The sequence below is a fragment of the Myotis yumanensis genome, unplaced genomic scaffold, assembly GCF_028538775.1.
Source record: "Myotis yumanensis isolate MYYU_CA2020_CCGP unplaced genomic scaffold, mMyoYum1.0.hap1 SCAF_3, whole genome shotgun sequence".
NCBI classification, from domain to species: domain Eukaryota; kingdom Metazoa; phylum Chordata; class Mammalia; order Chiroptera; family Vespertilionidae; genus Myotis; species Myotis yumanensis.
In genome coordinates this window covers 181,585,809-181,610,231 of record NW_027223754.1, presented here as the reverse complement: position 1 = coordinate 181,610,231, position 24,423 = coordinate 181,585,809, and the positions used below count along the sequence as shown (strand labels likewise).

At 35.0% G+C, this 24,423-nt stretch overlaps 1 protein-coding gene across 8 annotated transcripts in view; it reads right to left on the bottom strand.

Moving 5' to 3' along the window:
- Positions 1-24,423, bottom strand: part of SOX5 (SRY-box transcription factor 5) — a 972,837-nt gene that overhangs the window by 107,964 nt on the left and 840,450 nt on the right. For 6 of the 8 annotated variants that reach the window (XM_070410551.1, XM_070410552.1, XM_070410553.1 and 3 more), the window contains one exon: positions 22,466-22,589. In XM_070410551.1, coding sequence (XP_070266652.1) covers positions 22,466-22,589 — 124 coding nt within the window. The remainder of the gene's footprint in view (positions 1-22,465; positions 22,590-24,423) is intronic. The other 2 variants (XM_070410550.1, XM_070410556.1) reach the window with 1 other exon arrangement.

Genomic DNA, 24,423 nt, shown 5'->3' with positions numbered 1-24,423 from the left:
AACAAACTAAACTCTAAAGCTTTAAGGCAAGTACTTATCTTTTGAATCTATGATTCAAGTAACCACTTTAATAATGTCTTGTGGGCACATTCATAATAAAGAAAACATTTAATGCACTTTAAACACACACACGCATACGCACACACACACACACACGCACACACATATATATATTTTAGAGAGAGAGAGATGGACACATCCATGAGAGAGAAACATCAATTAGCTGCCTCCTGCACACCTCTACTGGGATCAAGTCAGGAACTCTGGCAATGTGCCCTGACCAGAAATCGAACTGGTGACCTCTTGGTTCCTAGGTCAACGCTCAGCCAGGCCTAATGTACTTTTTAAGTTACATAAAATATTGGTACCTTTATTATTCCACAGACAAATGTTTATAAAAATAAAAAGAAAACAGAAAATAGTTTCTTCCCAAAGGTTTCTATTTGTGAGAACATATAAAAAAGTAAATCTTAGTAATTAAACATTAACCTTAAAGTTTTAATATATATAATCTATAAAGATATAGACACACACATGTACATATATATATATATATATATATATATATATATACACATAAGGAGGACTGTAATGTATATTTTTGATACAAAACTTTTTTCCACTTTGCAAAGAGGTGCAACAGACATTTTGCATAGAGCCCAAATGTATGCAAACAGATATGTACATTATCATTATTTGAAAATGAACACAGCAAATAATTTAAAATAACTATAAAACAATTCTCTAATATATAAACATGTATTGAAAATCCAATTTGTGAAAAACTTATTGAATGTCAAATGTATGAAAAGTATACCTGACAATAACTCAGTTAATATATTCATTCAAAAATATTTATTTAGTACTTGCTCTGTTGTTGAGCACTGCTCTTGACACTAGAAATAGAGCTCTAAAGAATACTAATATGCACAGGTGTATTAACTGGGAATTTAATAAAGCCTACTCTTTGGGATTCTGAGAATTTAATGAGGCTTACGCTTTGGGATTCTGGGGAGGTCCCCTAGCAGTGTATGCATAGGGTCATAAGTTTTTATATTCGTCAGCTTCCATAAGTTTCTACTTTGTTGGAATTTCTTTTAATAAGTGAACATACAATTTTCACTTATGTATGGGTATAGATATTTTTATTCTTAAAGAGGCCCCCCAAAGTATATGTTTCAGGCTTCAAAATACCAATATCTGAATCTACCTCTGCTGATCTGGCCTTCCCAAATGTAAGAGCTTAATGGGAGCAATGATAATTCAAAATAAAAAGATAAATATAGAAATCAGTATAAACTATTATGACTGTTAAGTTAAGGAAGTATATAACACTATAGACTACATTGTGGGTGCTCCATACCCAGTCTAAGAGGTCAAAGACAGCCTCTAGGAAGAAGTGATATTTAATCTAAAACTTGACTGAAATAAAAGCTAGCCAGGCAAAGAAGGGGAGGAAGATCATCTCAGCCAGGGAAACAATTTTCATGAAGACGGAGTCAAATGGAAGGGTTTTATCATAGCCTAGTCATTAAATTGTTGAAGTTCAGGGGAAGTAGAGATAAATGGTGCTGAAGAGGGAATCAGGGGCCAGATTTTGTACAGCTTTATAAACAATTTTAAAGAATCTAAACTTTACCCCATAGGATAAAAAAATTAAAAAACAAAACAAAAACGATGGGCATGGAAAAAAGACAAGTTGTGTAAATCCTTTGGGCTAGTGGTTTGGAAGCTACAATCAATAATAAAAAAAGATGTAGAACTCTGTATAAATAATACATAGTAATGGTATGGATCAGGGTGATGATATTGGGATGGAGAGTGGAGAAATTCAAGTGATATCTAAGAGGCAGAACTGACTAAACCTAATGATTTTTTTATAATGAGAGAAAGAGAAAACTCAAGGGTAACTGCCAGGGTTTGGACTTTAATAGCTGATTGTACAGCGGTACTATTTGTTGTTGGGTTTTCAAACATGGATGAGAAGCAAGATTGCCAGTCTGGACCTGGTTAAGAGGAAAGGCGAGGAGGGGGATAAAGAGTTCAGATTTGAACATCTTAAATTTGACATTACTGTTAGATATCCAAATAGAGGTGTTCATTGAGGCACTTGATAAATAAGCCAGGATTTTAGGGCAGAAATCCACATAGGAGACAAATCTGAGAGTGGTCAACACATATCTGGAATGTAAAGCTATAATCAACCCTACATGAGATCATTTTGAAGTTAGTAATAAAAAAAGGAAGTCAAGGATATTGGATTGTGGGATACACTAACATTTAGGGTCAAGGAGATAGGTAACGACAGAAAAACTGAGGAGAAATGTAAATTATGTGTTCCAGAAGCCAAGTCCAGAAAGATTTTCCGAAAGTGACCTATTTTTTTAAATGCTGAATTTAGTAATGTGGAAATCATTGGTAACTTCAACAGGGACAATGTCAGTGGAGGAGACAGTGAGAAAACATAATTGGAGTGAGAGTGATCGATAGAGGATGGTTGAAATTAAGAAGCTGGGGGCATAAAGTGTGGAGCCTTATTTACTGAAAGAAAGCCACTGAAGAGCAACATTGGCATCACCAAGAGTTTCTTAGAAATGTAGAATTTCAGACCCTACCCCAATCCACAGTGGCAGGCAGCCTCTAAGATGGAGCCCCAATGCCTCCCAATGCCCCTTGGTGTAAATCCCTCCTCTTAAATAGAACACAAAAGTGATGAGGTACTATTTTTGAGAATAAATGACACAAAGTGTCTGGCTCTGTTTTGCTTACTCTTTCCCATTTCTACCCTCTGTGTCTTGGAGCAAGCTGCCATGTTGTGAGCTGCTCTTTGGAGAGATTCATGTAGCAGAGCACTGATCTCTTCGACCAACAGCAAGCAAAGACAGGAGGCCTGCCAGCAGCCAACGGAGGGAGCTTGGAAGTGGATTCCTCTCCAAGTCAGCCTGAAGATGACTACAGTTCCGGCCAAGACCTTGACTGCAGCTATGGGGAAGATCCTGAGCCAGAGGTACCTAGCATGGCTACGTTCAAATAAATGTTTGTTGTTTTAAGCCACTAAGTTGTTTGCTTTTTAAATATTTTTTTATTGATTTCAGAGAGGAAGGGAGAGGGAGAGAATCATCAATGATGAGAGAGAATCATTGATTGGCTGCCTCTTGCACACCCAACACTGGGGATCAAGCCCATAACCCAGACATGTGCCCTGACTGGGAATTGAACCATGACCTCCTCGTTCATAGATAGACACTCAACCACTGAGCCATGCCAGTTGTGCAGCCACTAAGTTTTGAGATAACTTGTTAAGGTAGCAAGGATATATGCTCTGAGTTAGGATTAAAATTTTAATAAGAGCCGCACATGATATGTATTCATTTGAGAAGGGCAGAAGTTAACAGTTGCAATAAGGTGCTCTGCAGTAGCTTATGAAAAAATGTATGATCAATAAAACTTTATTTAAAAGACATATACTTGTAAAAATTATAGCATGGTTCTATGCCAAAGAGAAAGAACCAGCAAATAAGGCGAAAACAATGATAAGGGGGCGTGATTGATGTTACATAATAGGAATTTACTTACATTTGATATTTTTAATATTTAATCTAGAAAACGTAACATTTTATCAAGTAAAGGGAATTTTAGATGTTTAAATGCTGAATTTGTATTTACACAAACCTAAAATAAACATTATAAGACAGCTATTAGTTTTGACAATTTAAGCACTTAAAATATAATTCATTTATAATTTTCATTTAATGAATATAATCTTAAAATTAACTACAGCAGAAGTATAGAGGCTTTGGTGCTCTTCACAGTGATAATTCATTTTATTTAATTTACTTTCGCTGTTATGAATTAATCAATTAATAAGCACTTATAACATCTACCATGTGACCAGACATTTGCTTGGCACTGTGGGAGACAACAAACAACAAAACACAACACAATAAAACTTTGTCTCTAAAACCGCTATCTTTTCTAATTAAGTGTTTATTTGTGCAGTAGGGACAATCGGTGAGCATATAGGAGTTAAGGGAAAACTTTTCTTATTACAGAATAAAGGAAAAAATAATGGTGAGCTTGGCCTTCAAAAATGTGCAGCTGAAAGGGAGGAGAGATGTTTTAGGTAAGGTGAAATGTTTCAAAGTTTGACTAGGACATGCTGAAGGAATAGAGAGAAAGACAGATTACGTGATAGGTGATAGAATAGAGGGAAAAGAGATTGAAGGCAGGGAGTTGGGAAACTTTACATACTTCAGACTTGAGTGTATCTGGATATGAAACAGCAATGGATGTAAAATGAAGTTTTAACAAGTATCATTAAAGAAGTTAGGTAGTAGGAGGTCTTAAACATGATCCTGGAACCCAGGGATAAAGACTTACTCATCAATTTGGATTGATAGCAAACATCTGCATAGTTGTTTTGAGAACTTGCAAATTACTAGCATCTAATTGTGAATAACAAATTAAGTATTATACATTAGTACATTTGAGACTCATTTTGGTTAAAATCTGAACTATTCCATAACATTAAAAAAATGCATATATTAGAATCTTATCTTTCTTCATTTTCTAAGTTCATTAATGTATACTTAATAAAATTAATATAATTATCATTCATATATATAGACCCTTGAACAACACAGGTTTAAACTGCACAGATCCACTTGTCTGTGGATTTTTCCAGTACATACCTGTTTGGGAGTCAGTAGATGCAAAGGGCTGATTGTATACATTGATCTATGCCATTTTATATAGCAGACTTAAGTGTCTGTGGATTTCGGTATCCACGAGGCATCCTGAAACCAATCCTTCATGGATACCAAGGTAAATTAAGTTTTTGGGGAGTCAAAAGTTATATAAGAATTTTCAACTGCCAAAACCGGTATGGCTCAGTGGATAGAGCGTCGGCCTGCGGACTAAAGGGTCCCAGGTTCGATTCCGGTCAGGGGCATGTGCCTGGGTTGCGGGCACATCCCCAGTGGGAGATGTGCAGGAGGCAGCTGATCGATGTTTCTCTCTCATCGATGTTTCTGGCTCTCTATCTCCCTTCCTCTCTGTAAAAAATCAATAAAATATATTTAAAAAAAAAAAAAAGAATTTTCAACTGCCTGGGGTCAGGGGCCCTAATCCCTGCTCTGTTCACAGGTGAACTGTGTGGGCGTGTATATTTATGCACATGGCATATTGTATACATGTATGTATAAATGTATGTATGTATGTATATGAAATATTTATATGAGCTACATAATTTTACTTATATGTTATGGGCTAAATTTTGTCCCTCTCAAATTTGATATCTTAAAGTCCTAACCCTCAGCATCTCAGAATGTTACTATATTTGGAGATGAGGTCTCTCAAAGGTAAGTAGGGTAAAACGAGGTCCTCTGTGTGGGCTCCGATTCAAATAGACTGCTTTCTTTATAAGGAGAGAGATTAGGACACAAATAACACAGACAGAAGGACAACCATGTGAAGATAGAGGGAAAGACCACCATCTATAAATCGGGGAAAGAAGCCTCCAAATGAAGTCTTTAGCCTCCAAAACTGTGAGAAAACAAATTCTGTGGTTTAAGCCATCCAGTTTGTGATATTTTGTTATGGAAGCCCTAAAAAACCAATACAGTGGGGCCTTGACTTACAAGTGTCCCCACTAACGAGTTTTTTGAGATACCAGCTGTCTCTCCGCCGATTATTTGCATTGAGTTGATGGAGTAATTTGAGTTAACGAGCTCCTTAAGGAGCTCGGTCTCTGAACAAATTAAACTCGTAAGTAAAGGCCCCACTATACAAAATGTTTGCTGGTCTGGCCGGTGTGCCCTAGTTGTTGAGAGTCCACACATAAAGCAGGAGGTCCCTGATTCAATTCCGGTCAGGGCACATGTCCGGTTTAGAGGCTCAATCCCCAATAGGAAGGTGTTAAGGAGACAGCCAATCTATGTTTCGCTTTATCAATGTTTCCATCTCTCTATTCCTCTCCCTTCCTCCTATCTAAAAATCAATAAAAACTTTAAAAAAATGTTTGCCACATACAGCCACATAGAAATGCTTTTAAGTTTAAGTGAATTAGAGAAAACAAAAGACTGGCAGTGGGAATTAAAAAGACTATTCTAGCTATTATACATCTATGATCATATATTGTTTCCAAGATATAAATATGTAATCATAAACAGGATATCTAATTTCCAAAAGTTTGTGCTTAAGGCATCACACATAGTAAACATCTCCATTCTACATATAAACATACATAACTTGAAGCATGTTTATCTTACAACCAATTTTTTAGTCCTAAAATATTGCTTTATTTGAAATTTGTCCCAGGTTACTAAGTAAACACAAATACAGCAATTGTGAAAATGGCCAATATATCTAAAATTTTAATTAAATTCAAAATATAGTACATGCATGTGTCAGTGTTCTAAACTAGACTATAAGAATCTATAAAACTTTAAAAACAAGGCCAAGGGTAGTTCTTAATGTCACAAGAAAAATTCAGAAACTGTTGAGGAAAAATATTTTACTGAAATAAATAATGTCATCTATTTGTGGTATCCCTCAATTAAATGTACCAAAAACTATTACAACAGGTTTATTTTGTAAATACCACATGAGGGACTTATTTTGTAAAACATAGATAATGGAAAATTCTGACTTTTAAAGTTCAACCATGTGTAAGTTATTGAAATTGACTTTCAACTAGTTAAAAGTAATTTCTTTTTCTCTTTCCTAGTTTTAACCATTTGAACAGTTTTTCCCTAAGCCTTTCCAAAATTAATTTGCTTCTTATTTCAAAGCTAAGTATGGAAAATTCTAGCTCAAAACTAAAATTTTTCAAAGAGTTGAAAAATACACTAAGGTATATTAGTCAATTGTTTTCAGAATATTAGGTAGTTTACAATAAATATAGATACAAATGATATAGCTAGTATTAAATAACTGAACCCCTCAGGAAGCATGTTAAGTACATTACCATGTAATTAATGAACATTTAGATAATCATTATCTCTAGCAACACTCTGAAAGGTTCATTTCTATGCTATATAGCACAGAGTAAGGAAAACATTTTCTTTTTTTAAAAATTTTTTTAAAATAATTAAATCTTTATTGTTCAGATTATTACATTTGTTCCTCTTTTTTCCCCCTATAACTCCCCTCCTCCCAGTTCCCACCCCACCCTCCGCCCTCACTCCCCACCCACTGTCCTCATCCATAGGTGCATGATTTTTGTCCAGTCTCTTCCCCCATTTCCTACACCCCTTCCCGCCCCCCAAGCATAGTCAGTTCATTCCCTTTCTATGTCCCTGATTCTATTATAATCACCAGTTCATTCTGTTCATCAGATTATTTATTCACTTGATTCTTAGATTCACTTGTTGATAGATGCATATTTGTTGTTCATAATTTGTATCTTTACCTTTTTCTTCTTCCTCTTCTTAAAGGATACCGTTCAGCATTTCATATAATACTGGTTTGGTGGTGATGAACTCCTTTAGCTTTTCCTTATCTGTGAAGCTCTTTATCTGACCTTCAATTCTGAATGATAGTTTTGCTGGATAAAGTAATCTTGGTTGTAGGTTCTTGGTATTCATCACTTTGAATATTTCTTGCCACTCCCTTCTGGCCTGCAAAGTTTCTGTTGAGAAATCAGCTGACAGTCGTATGGGTATTCCCTTGTAGGTAACTGAGTTTCTTTCTCTTGCTGCTTTTAAGATTCTCTCTTTGTTTTTTGCTCTTGGCATTTTAATGATGATGTGTCTTGGTGTGGTCCTCTTTGGATTCCTTTTGTTTGGGGTTCTCTGCGCTTCCTGGACTTGGAAGTCTATTTCTTTCACCAAGTAGGGGAAGTTTTCTGCCATTATTTCTTCAAATAGGTTTTCAATATCTTGCTCTCTCTCATCTTCTGGCACCCCTATTATTCTGATGTTGGTACGCTTGTAGCTGTCCCAGAGGCTCCTTACACTATCTTCACACTTTCGGATTCTTTTTTCATTTTGCTTTTCTGGTTGGGTTTTTTTTGCTTCCTCGCATTTCAAATCTTTGACTTGATTCTTGCGCTCCTCTGGTCTGCTGTTGGGAGTCTGTATAATATTCTTTATTTCAGTCAGTGTATGCTTACTTTCCAGTTGGTCCTTTATCACACCATCGAGGGTCTCATTAGATTTCCTGTACAACTCATCAAGTTTATCGACAGCCTCTAGAAGCCTCTTGAGAGACCTCAAAAGTGTGGTTTTGAATTCTATATCCAGTAGCCTGCTTTCCTCTGGTTCTGTCCTTTGTGGCCTGTTTCTTTGTCTTGGCATTTTTTTATGCTTCGCTGTGTCGATAGAGTGGCTTTCCGTGTTAAGTGTCCCAATTACCTGAGGTAGACACTCTTGGTGCACCCCTTTGTGGTCTCTGTGAGCAGTCTTGTAGTCAAGCCTTGATTGTTGTAGGTAATTACTACTTGACCTCCAGGCCAACTGGCTGTGAGAATCAGCTGTGTTTGCAGTGGGAGAACTTCTGTCCTCTAGGGAGGTGCTAATCTAGCCTTTGCCTGAGGCTATCCAGCAAATGGCTCTGTGCAGGGCTTGGGCGGGGCAGGTCCCACAGGATCAACAGGGCGGAGGAGGGAGCAGTTATGGCTGCTCTCAGTCCCAGCAACCGCTGCAAACCTCGGAGGGACCAAAGCCAGACAGTCCTGCTTCTCCCGTTTGAATCTGGGTCCCTAGAGACTCGCCCGGATCTGGAGCTCAGAGTCTGAGGCTCCCTCCGGATTGAAACAGTCAACCGTGCCCTCAGCTACCAGCCCACGCTGCGTGCACTCCGCACCTTAGTATTTTACTTCAGCACTGTGCCTCCTCTGATTCTCAGTTCCTCCTAGTTGTAGAACTTCCACTCAGCCAGCCTTCCTGTGGTTCTGAATGATGTCCGTTCTGTCTTTTAGTTGTATTTTTGAAGTGGTTGTTTGAGGAAGCAAACTCCCGCGTTAACCTATGCCGCCATCTTGGTTTTCCTCGACAACTCAATTTTAAAATGGGTAGCCTGACTGGTGTGTCTCAGAGGTTTCAGGAAAACATTTTCTAACAAGCTTATTTAGTTGGAGGAAGATTGTCAAAAGCAGGTATGTTTTTGCCCGAGGTCAAAGACACACACACACATACCCTTTCATCCACTGAACTAATATAAAGGTTCTGGACAGTTTCTGGCATTATTTTCATTGAAATAAGGTGACTCCTTCCCTTATTAGCCTTCCATGTTTGTTTGGTTGGTTGGTTTACTTTTGTATTACTTCCTTGACAAATACCAGATTAACTTCTCTAGGTGCTAGAAAATATAGAAATTAAACCTATACACTTGCACACACAAAATCCCTGCCCTAGACCAATTCCGAATCAAGTGAGGGGGATAAACATGAAAACAAATCCAATGATACAATGAACAGAGAAGAGTGAGGAAGCTATTCTAGACAACTCAAGAAAAGAAGCACTTAACTTGCAAAAGAGTGTCAAGGAAGATTATTGGTTAAAGTGTCTCTTTAAAATGGTTACTTTCAATACCAAATTATCTTCCATGACCATTTTAGTATCTACTTTCCATGTCTTCTAAGTGTTAGAGAATCACAAAGTGAGCCTCCACTATTTAATGAAACTAGGATTTCTCTTTATTTTAGAGCGAGAGAAAGAGAGACGGAGAGAGGTAGAGAGAGAGAGAGAGAGAGAGAGAGAGAGAAAGTGAGGGAGATGAGGAGAAGAAAAGAAAGAAAAGGGATGGGAGAGATAGAGAGATATCTGTAGTTCCATTCATTTATGCATTCATTGGTCGCTTCTTGTATGTGCCCTGATCAAACTCACAACCTTGGTGTATTGGGATGATGCTTTAACCAACTGAGCTACCCAGCTAGGGCCAGAATTGCCCTTTTTAATCTTTTTCTTTTTTCAGATTGGTACTGAAAATACTCTGCTTTTACCACTCTTACTTTCAGATGGTGGGAGCTCTGTAGGAGCCTAAGATAAAATAAAGTTAAAAAGGACGCCATGGCCAAAACCGGTTTGGCTCAGTGGATAGAGCGTCGGCCTGCGGACTGGAAGGTCCCAGGTTCGATTCCGGTCAAGGGCATGTACCTGGGTTGCGGGCACATCCCCAGTAGGAGATGTGCAGGAGGCAGCTGATCGATGTTTCTCTCTCATCGATGTTTCTGACTCTCTATCTCTCTCCCTTCCTCTCTGTAAAAAATCAATAAAATATATTAAAAAAAAAAAAAGGATGCCATGGATGGAAATGTGAAATCACTGAGAGATTTTAAGCAGGAAAGTGACATAGTCTAATTTCTGTTTTAGATAGATCAATTCTGTGGCAAGAAATAGAATCGATTGAAAGAGGGAGAGACTGGAGACAAATAGAGGTGTGGCAACTACTACAGTAAATCTAGTGGGAAATGATAATGCCCTAAACTTATCATAAGGGAAAGAGAAGACATAACAGATTTGGGAGACAGACTTTATGATCAGTTTGATGGGGGGAAGAGAGATTCAGGGGAAGAAAAAGGAAAAAAAAAAACATAATTTAGGCTTATTTTCACACAAAGAGGTATTAAATTGTTCAGCATCTTATTGATTGATTGATTGATTGATTTGAGAGAGAGGAAGGAAAAGAGAAATATCAATTGGTTGTCTCCTGTATAAGCCCTGACCTGGGACTCAACCCTGCAACTGAGGCACCAACCCCACAGCTGAGGCATATGCCCTGACTGGGAATTGAACATCGCAACCTGTAACCTTGTGGAATGACGCTCCAACCGAGCCACCCAGCCAGGGTTCAACATAATTTTAAAATAATTTATTATTCAACTACTGATTTTAAATGTGAGCAACTAATATTTGTTAACTTTTAGCATTCTGTTAAAAGACATAAACATACATATATACATCCATATAGATATGGATGTATTTACACATATGTGTATACCACTATAAAAACTCATCTAATTTTCATAACTTAGTAAGGTAGATATTATTTTCATTCTACAAATTATTTATTCCAGGATCTCACAGTAAGTACTATAGTCATTCCTAATTTAATAAGAAATCATCATAGGATATTTAGACCATTATGCAAATATATACTTCAATTTTCAAAATAGATATATGTATTCAATTTAATGTACAGACAAAACATATGTCAAATACTATGTGGAGGACATAAAGAAATAAAAGCTACAGTCCTTGTCTTCATGTATTTTCAGTTACAAAAATATGACATACAGCTATGGAAAGTGAAATGAATCAAGCCATGGGATTAGAATCAAATGAATAGGAAAGACAATAATTATCAAAGAAGGGAAAACTTTATTTGAACTGAAATCATTGGAGAAAAATAATCAGAGGAGGGGTTGGTCTTAAATTAAAAAAAAAAATTAAAAAAAGATGAGAGAAGTCCAAGAGTTGCAATAACTATTGCACAATAAATACTCAATAACTGTTTACTGAATGACTGAATGGCTGAACCTTAAAGGTAAGGATCAGAGCAATGAGTGAGTGAAATGTCTTAATGAACTAGCCTGCAGTTGTACCTATTTCATATAGTTCCAAGAAATATTTAGGTTGATTAGAATCTATTGAGGTCCTCAAATATAAAGGTAAAAATGAATACATATCATGTCTTTAACATATGCACAATAGCTTCTTTTTTTCTCCCTCCCTTTGACCATCCCTGGCCAATCAATCACCAGCTTTGTTTTATAACTTCCAGGCTTTCATTTCTTACTACTAGAAGAGCTCCCTGCCTCCAGTCCTTTGCAAAAGAAATTAATTCTCTATTCAGCTTTCAAGTGTTACTCATTACAAGCATACAATAAATATTCATTGGTTGTAATTAGACTTTTAAAATATTTATTAATTACAGTATACTGTGTGTTAAGGACTGAAAATAACAAAACTGAACCAGAGAAGTAAGGCTTAACATGGATAGATGGTTGGATGGATGGATAGATAGATGGATGGATGGATGGATGGATGGATGGAAGAATGAATAAATGCCAATATGATCTCAACCCCAGTTTTTAGCCTTTCAGTGGTTTTTCAGTACCTCCATCAAGTAAGGTCTATAAATATTTCGAGTTGTCTCTTTTTATGTCCTTAAACTACTCATTTGCCATTCCTTGCCTTATAATTAATTCACAATACCAAACTGCTTATAGGTTCATGTACACCCTATTTCAACCTTTGCTTTCTGGACTTCCTCCAAGTTGTGTTCTTTTGTTTATGCGTTTGTTTGTTTTTTAATAATTGTCTGAAGTATTATTTCTGTATTCCTCCACTCCCAAAACTTATTCAATTGCTTAGTTGCCTTTCTTCCTTTGGGATTTGATGTAAAGGCCTAATAAATCATTCTTGGCGCTTTCCACCACTCCTAGATTTAAATGCATTGCCTTTCCTCTGAGTTCTGTTAAATTCTATGCATACGTCTATAATATTCCATCTGTGTCTATCCCATTCTTCCCAAGGAGCATCCTAAAGGCAGGGATGATGTCTTACTCATCTTTAAATCCCCAGTCCTAGCATAGGGACTTTTTTTAATGTACAGTTCTGTTAAATATATAATACAGTTTGTTAAAATGTTTGTTGATGAATAAATGAAGGACTAATTTGTTTAATTCAGAAATTAACAAATATCAAACACAGGAGACAATTCTTTCTATGTCAAAAGCTCAAGTTTTAGTACAAGAATCAGACTGTAAGCAAATAGTAATTATAATAAGGAATAAATTAGCTTTTGTATAGGATATATTTTGAACAATAATGGTGTTTTAGATCAGCTACCAATAACACAAAGGTATAATAGAAAATGAAGAGAAAAAAAGAGGCCTAGAGTTTGAGGATAAGAGGAAATAAGAACATGGAGAAGATAAAGTATCTTCTGTAAAATGTTTTCATACATTGAATGCTTCTTTCATAATATTCCATAATTAATCTCTGTTGTAAATTTTGATTTTAAAAGCAATTCATATCCCCTTGGATATTAAAAATAAATAATATGAATTTTCTAAATCCTAACATGATTTCTGTTCATGATCAAGAACCCACTATTATAATGGCATTAAGGCACCTTAGCACAGTCAAGGTGTTTACTAGAAAAAATGCTTTATATAAAAACAAATGATAAAAACAAAGTCCTTCATAGTGATTGTTTCAAATCACTTTAGACTTGTGGAAATCCGAACAAAATGATCTTTGCTTTTTTTGTAGCAATAAATTCAGCGATACTTTATTCCTCATTTCATGTAGTTAAATCTATAATTCTTAAGCATCTGCAGAACCTAACTTAGATTCAGAACAATTAATATGTCATACACAAACAAAGGCGAAGGTGTTTCTAAATGCAGAAAATCTATAATGCCTGCATAGATTTGCTGAAGTAGTATAAAATGGCTTTACTATTTAAAATTTTTTATGAGAAATGCTAATATTTTATAGTAAACTCAAAATAATAATCAATATACATATTTCACATGAATTTTATTTGAGAAGTTAAAATTAATAAATCATCTTTTGTTTGACTATACAGCTACTTTAAAAGATATTTTTATTTTTTCCAGTCCCCTCCTTCCCCCTCCCCTCTGACAGCTGTCAGACTGTTCCATGTATCCATGCCTCTGCTTGTATTTAAAATATATATTTTAGGTAATTGGTAGTTCTTAACTGATTTGCCACAACTCACATTTTTCAGTCAGAGATTTTTACAAATTAAAAAAAAAACGTATGTCTTTTAATGTGGCATAGCATATGAAAACTTTATCTTACTTAATTTAATAGTTACCTAGTTGGCTAGTAAACTCTTGGAGAAACACCTCTCCAAATGGGAAGACATTTCTATATATAAAAGATAATAGCATTATTTCTTTACGTCTTTGCCCATAAATTGAATGAATTCCAGTACCAATAAAAATACCTGGATTAATTATCTAAGAAATTTAAACATCCCTGAAAAGGTGACAATGAATCAAAAAAATCTCCTTTTCCTTCTCTATTTCAGCATTATCGCTAAGGCATCATTTAAGCTATTGCATAATAACTCATTTTAAGCTGCTCAAAGAGAAACATTAATTAAGGAACTGCTTCAACATCCAGATCTATATATTAGACTACTATGTCTACATTTTGCATCCGTGTCTTATAAGGAAGTGATACAGAGAAAAGCATCCAAAAAGTTTCAGGTATTAGAAAGTAGGGATTTGGAAGAAGGGTGTTTGTGGGAGCCACTTAACACCAAATCAAGTGCTATTTCTCTTTTATTTTTCACTTTTAGTATTAAGGTGTAGCAAGCATTTCATTTCTTGACACTAGAGCCTTTCTACTTTTCTGTCTACCAGGGTTTTTGATAGACATCCTTCCTCCTGGAGTGTAGCCAGAGTCTGTGATCTGCAGTTTGAGAACAGAAAGCTTCCTAAACCACTGTAACAATAAGCCTATGGGATATAAATTGGGGATGAGTCCTCGCTTAGAGCTTTCTACAAGAATGGTGAATTTTAGCCCTCCAGAAATTAACAAATGTTATGGAATGTTCCCTTCCCCCCAAAATGAAAAACAAATAATGCAAATGTCTTGAATGGTCAGAAATATAGTGACCTAGAATACATTCCTGAAATCCTTTTCATTGTCACATTCTAAATTTTCAAAACGGGTTTATACATTTAATAAATAATAGATACACTACACAATAATTAACATCTTTAGAATGCATACACTCATCCCATCTGACTTTTATAATCTGTGAAGTGAGTTGGGCAGACATTACTAATGAGTGTAGTACCTTAAAGATAAAAAGCTAAGGCACAAAGAGGAAAAATGACTTGCCTAAGGGCATAGAATAATATGAAATGGGGTTGGGATTACCAAGGTCTTCTGATACCTTGTTTAATTTTTTTTTCTGAAAGAATTTATTAAATTCAGACAATTAATAGTTTCAGGTTACTTCTCACTGATGCTTATTCATAGCTGAACTCGGAAGAGTCAGTTTTGAATGTTTTAAAGCCTGCATTAACCATCTCAGCATTAGAATTTAGAGGCATTTTCTCAGGTAAAAATGGTCAAATAAGGGACAAATGCACAAAATTGAAATGCCAAATATTGAGGATAATATGTGCATGCAAAATGTTTATTGTAACAGCGCTTAAAACTGTCAAGATTGTAGACAAATTTAAGTATTCATTAGTAGGAAACAAATAAAATGTGGAACGTCCAGCTTAATAAAATATGATGCAGTGTGACTTATGTGTAAAACATGTAAAAGAAGAAAAATGGCCACAATATATTTTATATTTATAAATAGAATATACTCTATTTGTTCTCACATACATTAGAAATTATGTAGTACATATCATGATTTTTATACATATGTATCATAGGATACAGATTATAACATACAGATATGCTAATATCCTACTTTTACATATTTATAATTAAATATAAAGAGGTATATATACATATTTATATAAATACATATTTATGTCTATATCTAGCTCAGGAAAAATAGGTGCCAAATTGTCAACAATAATTACCTCTGGGGAGTGCCATTAAAGGAGTATATGAGTATAGGCAGATAATTTTAGTTCCTATTATACTTCTGCATTACTTGAGATTGCTGCAGTGAGCAAATGCTATCTTTAATATATTGTAAAACATGTGAAGGGTCATTGTGAGCTGACTATATAAATAGGATTAAGAAATGTTTAAATACATTCTTTGAAAAACAGCCAAAATAAATCAGGGAAATAGTACTGTTTAATACGTAGCTATAGTACTCCCTGCTTCTGCTAACTGGAATGGGAATATTGTAGCTGGAGAAGGTATCTAAGACAATGACATGGAAGCCAAAATTGTGGAAAACAAGCAGCCTGACTGGTGTGGCTCAGTGGTTGCGTGTCGATCTGTGAAACAGGAGGTCATGGTTTGATTCCCTGTCAGGGCATATGCCAGGGTTTCGGGCAAAATCCCCAGTGTGGGGCATGCAAGAGGCAGCCAATCAATGATCTATCATCATTGATGTTTCTGTGTCTCTTTCTCCCTTTCCTTTCCTATCTGAAATCAATAACTATATATGTATATATATATAATTTTTTTTTTAAAGAGAGAACAAGCCTGGGACTGAATAGCATGGAATTACCATATAAGCAATGAATGCTTGAACTACCATGTGAGTGAGAAACATTCTTTTTCTCATGTTTAACCTTGTATTATTTTGGCCTTTTACAGTAGGTAAACTTAATACAATATGTGATTTCACATGATATTCCAAGAGCATGACCTATTCAGTCTTCATGGACAATATGTATCTATTGTGGAGTTAGAAGCAAAATGCTATCTTAGCCTGCTTTATTAAATATTTTTTCCACTTCCCTACATTCCCTATCAACCTTATAACTGAAGTTTGCCTTCTTTTTTTTTAACATATTTTTATTGATTTCAGAGAGGAAGGGAGAGGGAGAGAGAGATAGAAACATCAATGATGAGAGACAATCATTTATCGGCTGCCTTTTGCACTCCCCCTACTGGTAATAAAGCCCCCAACCCCAGCATGTGTCCTCGACTGGAATCAAATCCGGGATCCTTCAGTCCACAGACGGACACTCTATCCACTGAGCCAAACCAGCTAGGGCTGAAGTTTGCCTCCTAATGGAGTTTTCTATGGTGAAAGAGAACATGTACTGGAGAATAGAGTCGTCCAGTTATCATTAATAGTTACATTTATTCAAATACAATCATATATTGCTCTTCTTGGCTTACATTTCAGTTTGATGACCTTAGTATGAATCTACTACTGAAATGAGATTTCATGTTTGCTGTGGCAACAAAAATATGAACTTAGAATTCTGAGGATGGGGCTGGACTAGGGCAAATTCCTACGGTAATACCACATTTTGAGGCCTCTTGACTGAAAACTCCTAGTGTCATTAGCTAAGCACTCTTTTCATTTAACACATTTACATTGTGAAGAAGAAGAATGATGCCAAAATGTAAATACTGAGCTAAATGGGTTTATATTAAAATTGAATGGCATTCTTATGTTCTTAAATGTTAAAAATCAAAACGTGGCTTAAAAGATTAATATAGTTACAGACTAACACAATGTGAGGAATTTATCAAAGAAAGGGCTTTTTGTTTGCTGTGTGTGTACTTTTTTTTTTGTGGTGGCAGCATTTGTGTGTTGGTAGGAGACTAGATCAAATAATGGTTATTAACAGAGCACAGTTATCACCTCAGAGAGTAATATGCTTAAAAGTATGTATATGATTTATAAATAATATAAGCTTTTATTTTTTTCCATGTTATGATACTTTGTCACAATAAAGACATATATATCTATCGCCCTTTTCTTAGTGATGAAACTTGTAAAATGATTTTGATTCTATTTTAGCTAAAAAACATGTTTTACTGACCTAGAAACATTTCTCCTATGAGAACTGGAAGGTGGCTCTCACCATATAACCCTAGAATGTTTTATATACTCAGTTCTTTTTACTTTTTAATCATTTCATATTCTTAATCCATTATTCTAACTTCCTTCAGATGGGAATTTAAATGATTGGCTGTTCAGGTACCAAAGCAATCCTTTAAAAATATAAATATTTATACAGAAAACAGACTGATGGTTGCCAGAAGGGATGGGAGTTGCGGGACTGGTTGACAGAGGTGAAGGGATTGAGAAGTACATGTTGGTAGTTACAAAATAGTCATGGGATGTAAAGTGCAGCATAGAAAATACAGTCATTAATATTGCAATATGGTGATAGGTGGGTACTGAAAATATCGGGGGGAACACTTTGTAAAGTATATGGTTATTTAGCAACTATGCTGCACACCTGAAACTAATACAAAATAATATTACATGTAAACTGCAATTGAAAAAATAAAAAGGAAAAAAGGAAATATAAAATTAAAATATACATATTTATAACTAAGTCAGGGGTGCCCAAAGTCTGATTTATAAGATGGGGGTTTGGGGCGGGGTAAAGGGAAGAGCTGGTCACAATAATTCTCATGCACACACACACACACAGAAGCCTGAGCTATGATTACAACCTCTTCTCTCTGCTTGCTTACCCAGAACCTACATTATGCAAACCTGACAACACATGTTTCCTATCTGGTCAGTTTGATAAAGACGTACCATATCAGTGGTGTTTAGCTTGTGATGTGGCGATTGTTTCAGCACTGACTGTCGGTGACCTGTGTGTCAGCTGACGCGGTTACCAGAAATTAGCATGCAGCCTCCTAAAATGCCAGACACATGGACCCTTTCCGCAGAGAGATATAATAGGACCCACATGATAGCTCCATTAAACAATGAAACATGTGACATTAACTGAAAACAGGAACACATCAGCAAATATGCCTGAGGAAGTTTATGGTATTTAACTCCTAAACATTAATTTTATTGTGGCGTATGAGGAATTAATTAACTGAGCGTTTCCTTTTTTATTGAAAGCGGAAATACTGTTCAGAAAAGCGATGAAGAGTAAATACAACATATTTTAAGTTTATTAAGCTTGGCTCATCGACTTCTATTTATTTAAGCTAATCTCATAAGGCAATTAAATATTTCAATCAGTAACTTTATGTGGCCATTTTATTTAGCACATTTCTGAAACATTAATCAATGGGTTAGAATGCAGAATGAGTATTGTGAATACATTTCTAGTTTCCTGCAGCCAAAACAATGATTCCATACATTTTTTAATCACATGATCTTTTCCAACTTGAGCTCTGATAGGCAAGTGGAAAATGACAATAGAAAAGATTAAAAGTTAGTGATTATAATGAAGATAGTTCAGGTTAAGGTTATACCTACATGACATAAGTGTTTCCATCAGCACTGTAATACTTTTCTCTAAACAATTAAGTTTTCCTAGTTAAAGGAAGCTTCATGCAGGTGTGGTAGAATGAATGTGATCCCAGATAGGATATAAAATGCAATTAATTGCTGGGTGGGGTTTTAGAAAAGAATCTTCTTTTTTTTAAAAAAAATAGGATCTGTGTTTTCCCAGCATTATACTCAGTATTTATCATTTATAAATAATTTAATAAGAGGCACAGTGGTAGACCCTGTTTCATATATAATCCTATTTACTCTCTAATGATTTAGTAGAATGGGTGTTATTAATCCATTTTGCAGATGGGGGAGCTGATGCTCAGTAAGCTATACAAGGACAATCAAAGTAGGAGAATAAGGCAAAACGATTCCAAATCCATGATGTCCTTAGACTCTTTCGCCACCCAAAGTGTACTTGAACCAATTTATTTGAAGACCCACTTATTTTATAATTCAGAATTGGAACCTTGGTGTTTAGATTTTCAAGTTTATTTCAGGACTGTAATGATTGATTTCTGATTAAAATTAGCTAGTGCCCATAAATATAATTTAAAACTGGGATTTTTTTCTTATATTGTTTAATGATGTACAGCTATATTCCACACTATTTTTTTCTGATTCTACCATTATATTTCTTAAAGGGAAAATATCCTTATGTCCAACAAAAAGCGTATTATTTTCAGAAACAGATGTTAGCGAAATGTATGATGGTTAAGTCGCCTGACCTGTAATTTTGTTTTATTACTTCCCTGTTGAGAACATATTAGCTTTTTTTCATAAGATTCCATAGGTTTTCATTTTATTTATTTTATCAGGTCACAGTCTAAACAGGAAAATTTATCATCGATACTTTCTATGGATTGATAAAAAACATTTGAGTTTTTGATACCAACAAATGGTATACATTTACTTGGAACTAAAATCAAGATGGATTAGGCAGTCTCTTTCATTGACACTATTAATATCACTCAAAACAACTGAAACCAGAGAAGTCACATGTGGTTGACAACTATGAGAGGAATAAAAATGCAGGCCCACTGAAGAGAGGAGATGTTAGATTGCCTTCTCTCCCTACCGCTACTCCTTGCCACAGTGTGACTAGGTAGAAAGTAGTTTGCACTACTTACTGCTTCCACCCAGCTCCTCAATCAAACCACTGACTCACCATGCCAGGGTGTCAACAAGCGGTGCCACTTTCTTTTGCTATTGGCTTCTTAGTTTTAGAGTTTGGCATGATGCTCATTTCAAGGTTGCCACCAACTATGGAGATCTTACTCTATTTTATCAGAAGTGGTATAATTTTATAACTTCAAGCACTCCGGGTATGAGTATCAAATGGTTAATTCACTCACAACTGTAGGGAAGGAAAAATTTCTGCATGCCACGTTACAGTCACACTGAACAAATTTAGTATGCCAACTCTGTCAAACGGGAGTGAGGCTGAGGTGTTCTTGACCTTTTCCAAGTCTACCGTTATGCTATTGTTCATACGCAATGTGGTTTTCTCTTCAGCACAATAATTGCTAATGGGACTTTTTTCTATAGTTGCTTAAAAATTTTCTTTTTGGAAAACAGACCTAGTCTATATGTATATATTGCAGGTGCAGTCTGAGGCAACTGATGACTTTTAAAAGTGTCTTTTTTCATTTTAGTAGCCAAGGTTACCAAAACTATATTGCAACATTTGCTTAATGTGAATAGTAGTTCCTTAGGAAAATGGAAAGAAAACAAAGTACAAAATCTTTATGATTAAAAACTCAGAATTTAGTGTAGCAATGGAACTTAACGTTCTATTTTTAGAATTTAAATTATTCCTAGAATTTAAACATTTAAAATGTAAATAGAGCCCCTAAATATTTATTTTTAAATATTTGGTGTTTCTTGATGAATCGATCTACAAAGAAAGAATGATGTGGCAAATAATATTAAATTAATAAATTAAAAATCCAGAGTGAGAACACTATCTTAAAATATAGGAAACCAAAGTAAAAAAAATAAAGAAAAAGGAAAAATATGTGAAAATACAGTGTAAAACCCACAAAACCATAAAAGAGTGAATTTTTATAGTCCTGAGTTCAGTTCACTTTTTATTTAGACTTCAAGTTACAATTACTCATCCCAAATTACTTTGTATATTTGAAAAATTATATTTCATTTCTTCAATATTATATATTGAAAGGTTTAAAGACTAGACATAAGTGCTAAATATGAAAATTCAAAACATCATTTAACAGGAAACTTAGATTTGATTTCTATTAACAGTGGCTAGAGTTTTGCAAATGTAATAAATACTGAAGCATAGCAAGATGCTAATGGGACAATTTACTAACATATAAATGGACCAAAATCTATTGTTATTTATAATATTATATTCTGCATAAATATCTAAAGTTATATTATTTCACTAATTGTTTTCATTGGTGTTCTGCTTTAATAATGAAAAATATTTCAATAAGCTTGATTTCCCTATAATCTTTCTAGGCATGGTAACGATGTTTTAGAAGGTATTTAGCTTATTAATTTAGCCTCTTTTTGGAACTTACTATTTTTATTTAACACATTATAGTTGACATTTTGGTGATGTAAATTTTTAAAAAATGAAGTATTTGATTGTTTCTAAAACTAACAATGTAACAATGTGCAATTTTGGTTTTGGTAAAAAAAAAAAAAAGTCAAAATAACAGGCATGTAAAGTTAATAAGGAATATAAACCATTATCTTGGTAACTCATCACTTAGAGCAAAAATGCCCTTGTAGTGTTTGTAAGAGGACTCATTCATTATCCATACAATCATTCAATAAATAGTTGAATGTTATAATAAAAGTTTAGATACAACAATAAGATAAAATAATCACCTGCTCTCATAGAGCTTTTAATTAAAAGGAAAGAGAAAATACAGGGTGGGAAAAAGTAGGTGTACAGTTGTGAGTATGCGAGTTTATTATTGTATTTTTATTTATTGATTTATTATTGCATTATTAGTACAATATAATCATACATAAACTTATATTTTCCCACGCCTGTAGATCCAAGATCCAAAGGAACCAGACAAAAGAGATCTAACAGGCAAGCTCTCCCTGTTCTGAGTTAAAAGGAGTTTAGAACATCAAGGAGAGTGAACACTCAAAATGCCAGTCCAGAGTTAAGAAAAAAGTTTGGTCTGGGAACTAAAAGAAGACTAGGAAAAAATTAAGCTGTAAACATAGGGTGGAGACAGATCATGGAAGGCCAACTACAACTAAGTCACATTAGAAAATGTGGGTTTATCTTTAAAAAAACAACAACAATGGAAAGTTATTGGAAAGCATATTCCTATCTTACCTATGTAAAAATAAATGAAACCTGAAAATTATAGTATTCATATTTTATGAATACACTGGAAATAGAAGTTATGAAACTTAATTCTAAAGAGTAAATATTGGCTTCAGAAGCACAGAAATAATCTGAGCTCTTTTACATACCAACATGAATCCTTTTCAATATCTTCTATGTGTTTTCCCCTTTAAAGTAAATATGCTATATGGGTGATCTCATTTCTTGGTGTGGCAGAAATGTTAAATTGCCTAATTTAATGCTATACCCTCCACCCTCTCCCAAATGAGAAAACTCAATGGTACTCACTACATCCAGCCTTATAGCTGAAGCCGGGAGGCAGGAGGAATCCTTGCTGGGCAGCTGCAGCCAGTGTCCGTTGATCAGGAGGGAATACGGGAATCATTAATGGCGGCAGTTGACCTTGAACCTGCTGAACATGATAAAGAGGATCAAAGAGAAGAAGTTTGCTGCTCCATGTATCTACCCTTCTTACTTTATGATAAAAGAAAATCATTTATTCAATTCAATATACTGGCATACAAGCTTGTTAGAACACTGGGCTTGAAGTCTTGCTTTGGTACTACCTTAGAAGAATCAAAATATACAATAATTGAAAGGTGTTATCAAGTTCATTTTCTGACCTGATGAGTAATTTCCCTATATGATAGCCTTGAGAGTGATGAATGAAGCATGCATCACTACTTTCACACAACAAGCCTCTTTTCATTGCATTAATATAATGGTTAAAAAAAATCCCTTAGGTTGAACTAAAATCTCCTTATGTAAATCCTGCCTCTTAGGAATAATTCTACTTTCTAAAATAAAACCAACCAAACCAGTATAATTTTATATGTGAGCAGCTCTTCATTACTTGAAGGTAATTCTCATGTTGACACATAGTATTGAAAATTTATGATTTTTAAATAAAATAGCTGGAAGAAATCTTAGAGAGTAAGACTTTCCCCTTTCTTTATAGAAGAGGTTACTGGAGCCAAAAGACAACTTAATTGTCCATGGCCATTGAAACTAGGTCTAGAATCCAATCCCTTGAATTCTGCTCTATTCATACTTTGCTCTTCATCTATCATTTCTCAAGCTTTAAACCACTCTGTGAATGACATAGCCTCTGCTCTGGTTGCCTTCTTTGGACTACGCCTTAATTAGCTGGTATAACTCTTGGAATATGGATTTCACAACAGTAAATGAATAATACAGCACAATGGAATAACTATCTTCTTTGAACTGAACAAGAATTTCCAGACCTAATGCTGTCATTTCTGCAGCTATGTCACATTAGTGACTAATGTAGAGGTGGTCATTAACTAAAGTACCTAGGATATGCTTTCCAAATATTTAAGCAAGATCTCCCTGGTGAACATGATTATTGTTTAGTGTTTGTCACTGAATATGTGAATGAGAATTTAGAATCATGCTGAAAATCACACATCTGACACTTTATTTTTACTTGCTGCTCCACATTAATTCAGTTACTTGGAAAATATTTGATAAACACATACTCTGCGGAAGAAAAATGAACTAGGCAGTAGAGATACAATAGTGAACAATAAACCAAGGTCCTATGCCCATGGAGCTTACATTACAGTGGAAAGAATAGTAAAAAGTAAAGCAACTATACCACGAAATGACAAGTTCATCCATTCACTAATCCTAACAGCAACTCTGAGATATCTCTGACTTGTTTTCCTTTCTTCCGTAGCACTGCACATTCTTAGGGCAGTTATGATTCCTATAGTTCTCATCATTTATCACATTAAAAGTCTACCCTCAGTTTCTTCTTCATCTTTCACAATAAACCTCTAAGCTCTTTCTGAGATTTTGATTGGTGAGTGTCCCTTTGAGGTTGAGAGTGTGTGTGAGAGAGAGAGAGGGGGAAGGGAGGGAGGAAGTGAGGGAGAGAATGGGAGAGTGGGAGAGATGAGAGAGATATGAGCACTATAAGAATGAGACATCTGTTTTCAGCAATGACTCCAAATTGGAAATAATTTCTTCTAGCCAATAGAATTTTAAACCCGCCACTGTCATACCTTTTTAGTAAAACTACAGCCAACAGTTTTTTGAATGTTCTGGAGAAGAGATAAACTTTATGTAGAAATAAATGAAAAATAATTGACTAAAGACTCAAAAAATTAGAGCCTGCAGATTAAGCAAGAATATAGGAATAAGTGGCCTAAAACAAGGGATGGACATTGGAAGGCAAAACAGTATGGGGGCCAGTTCAGTGTCAGCAGAGAATGCTGACCAGA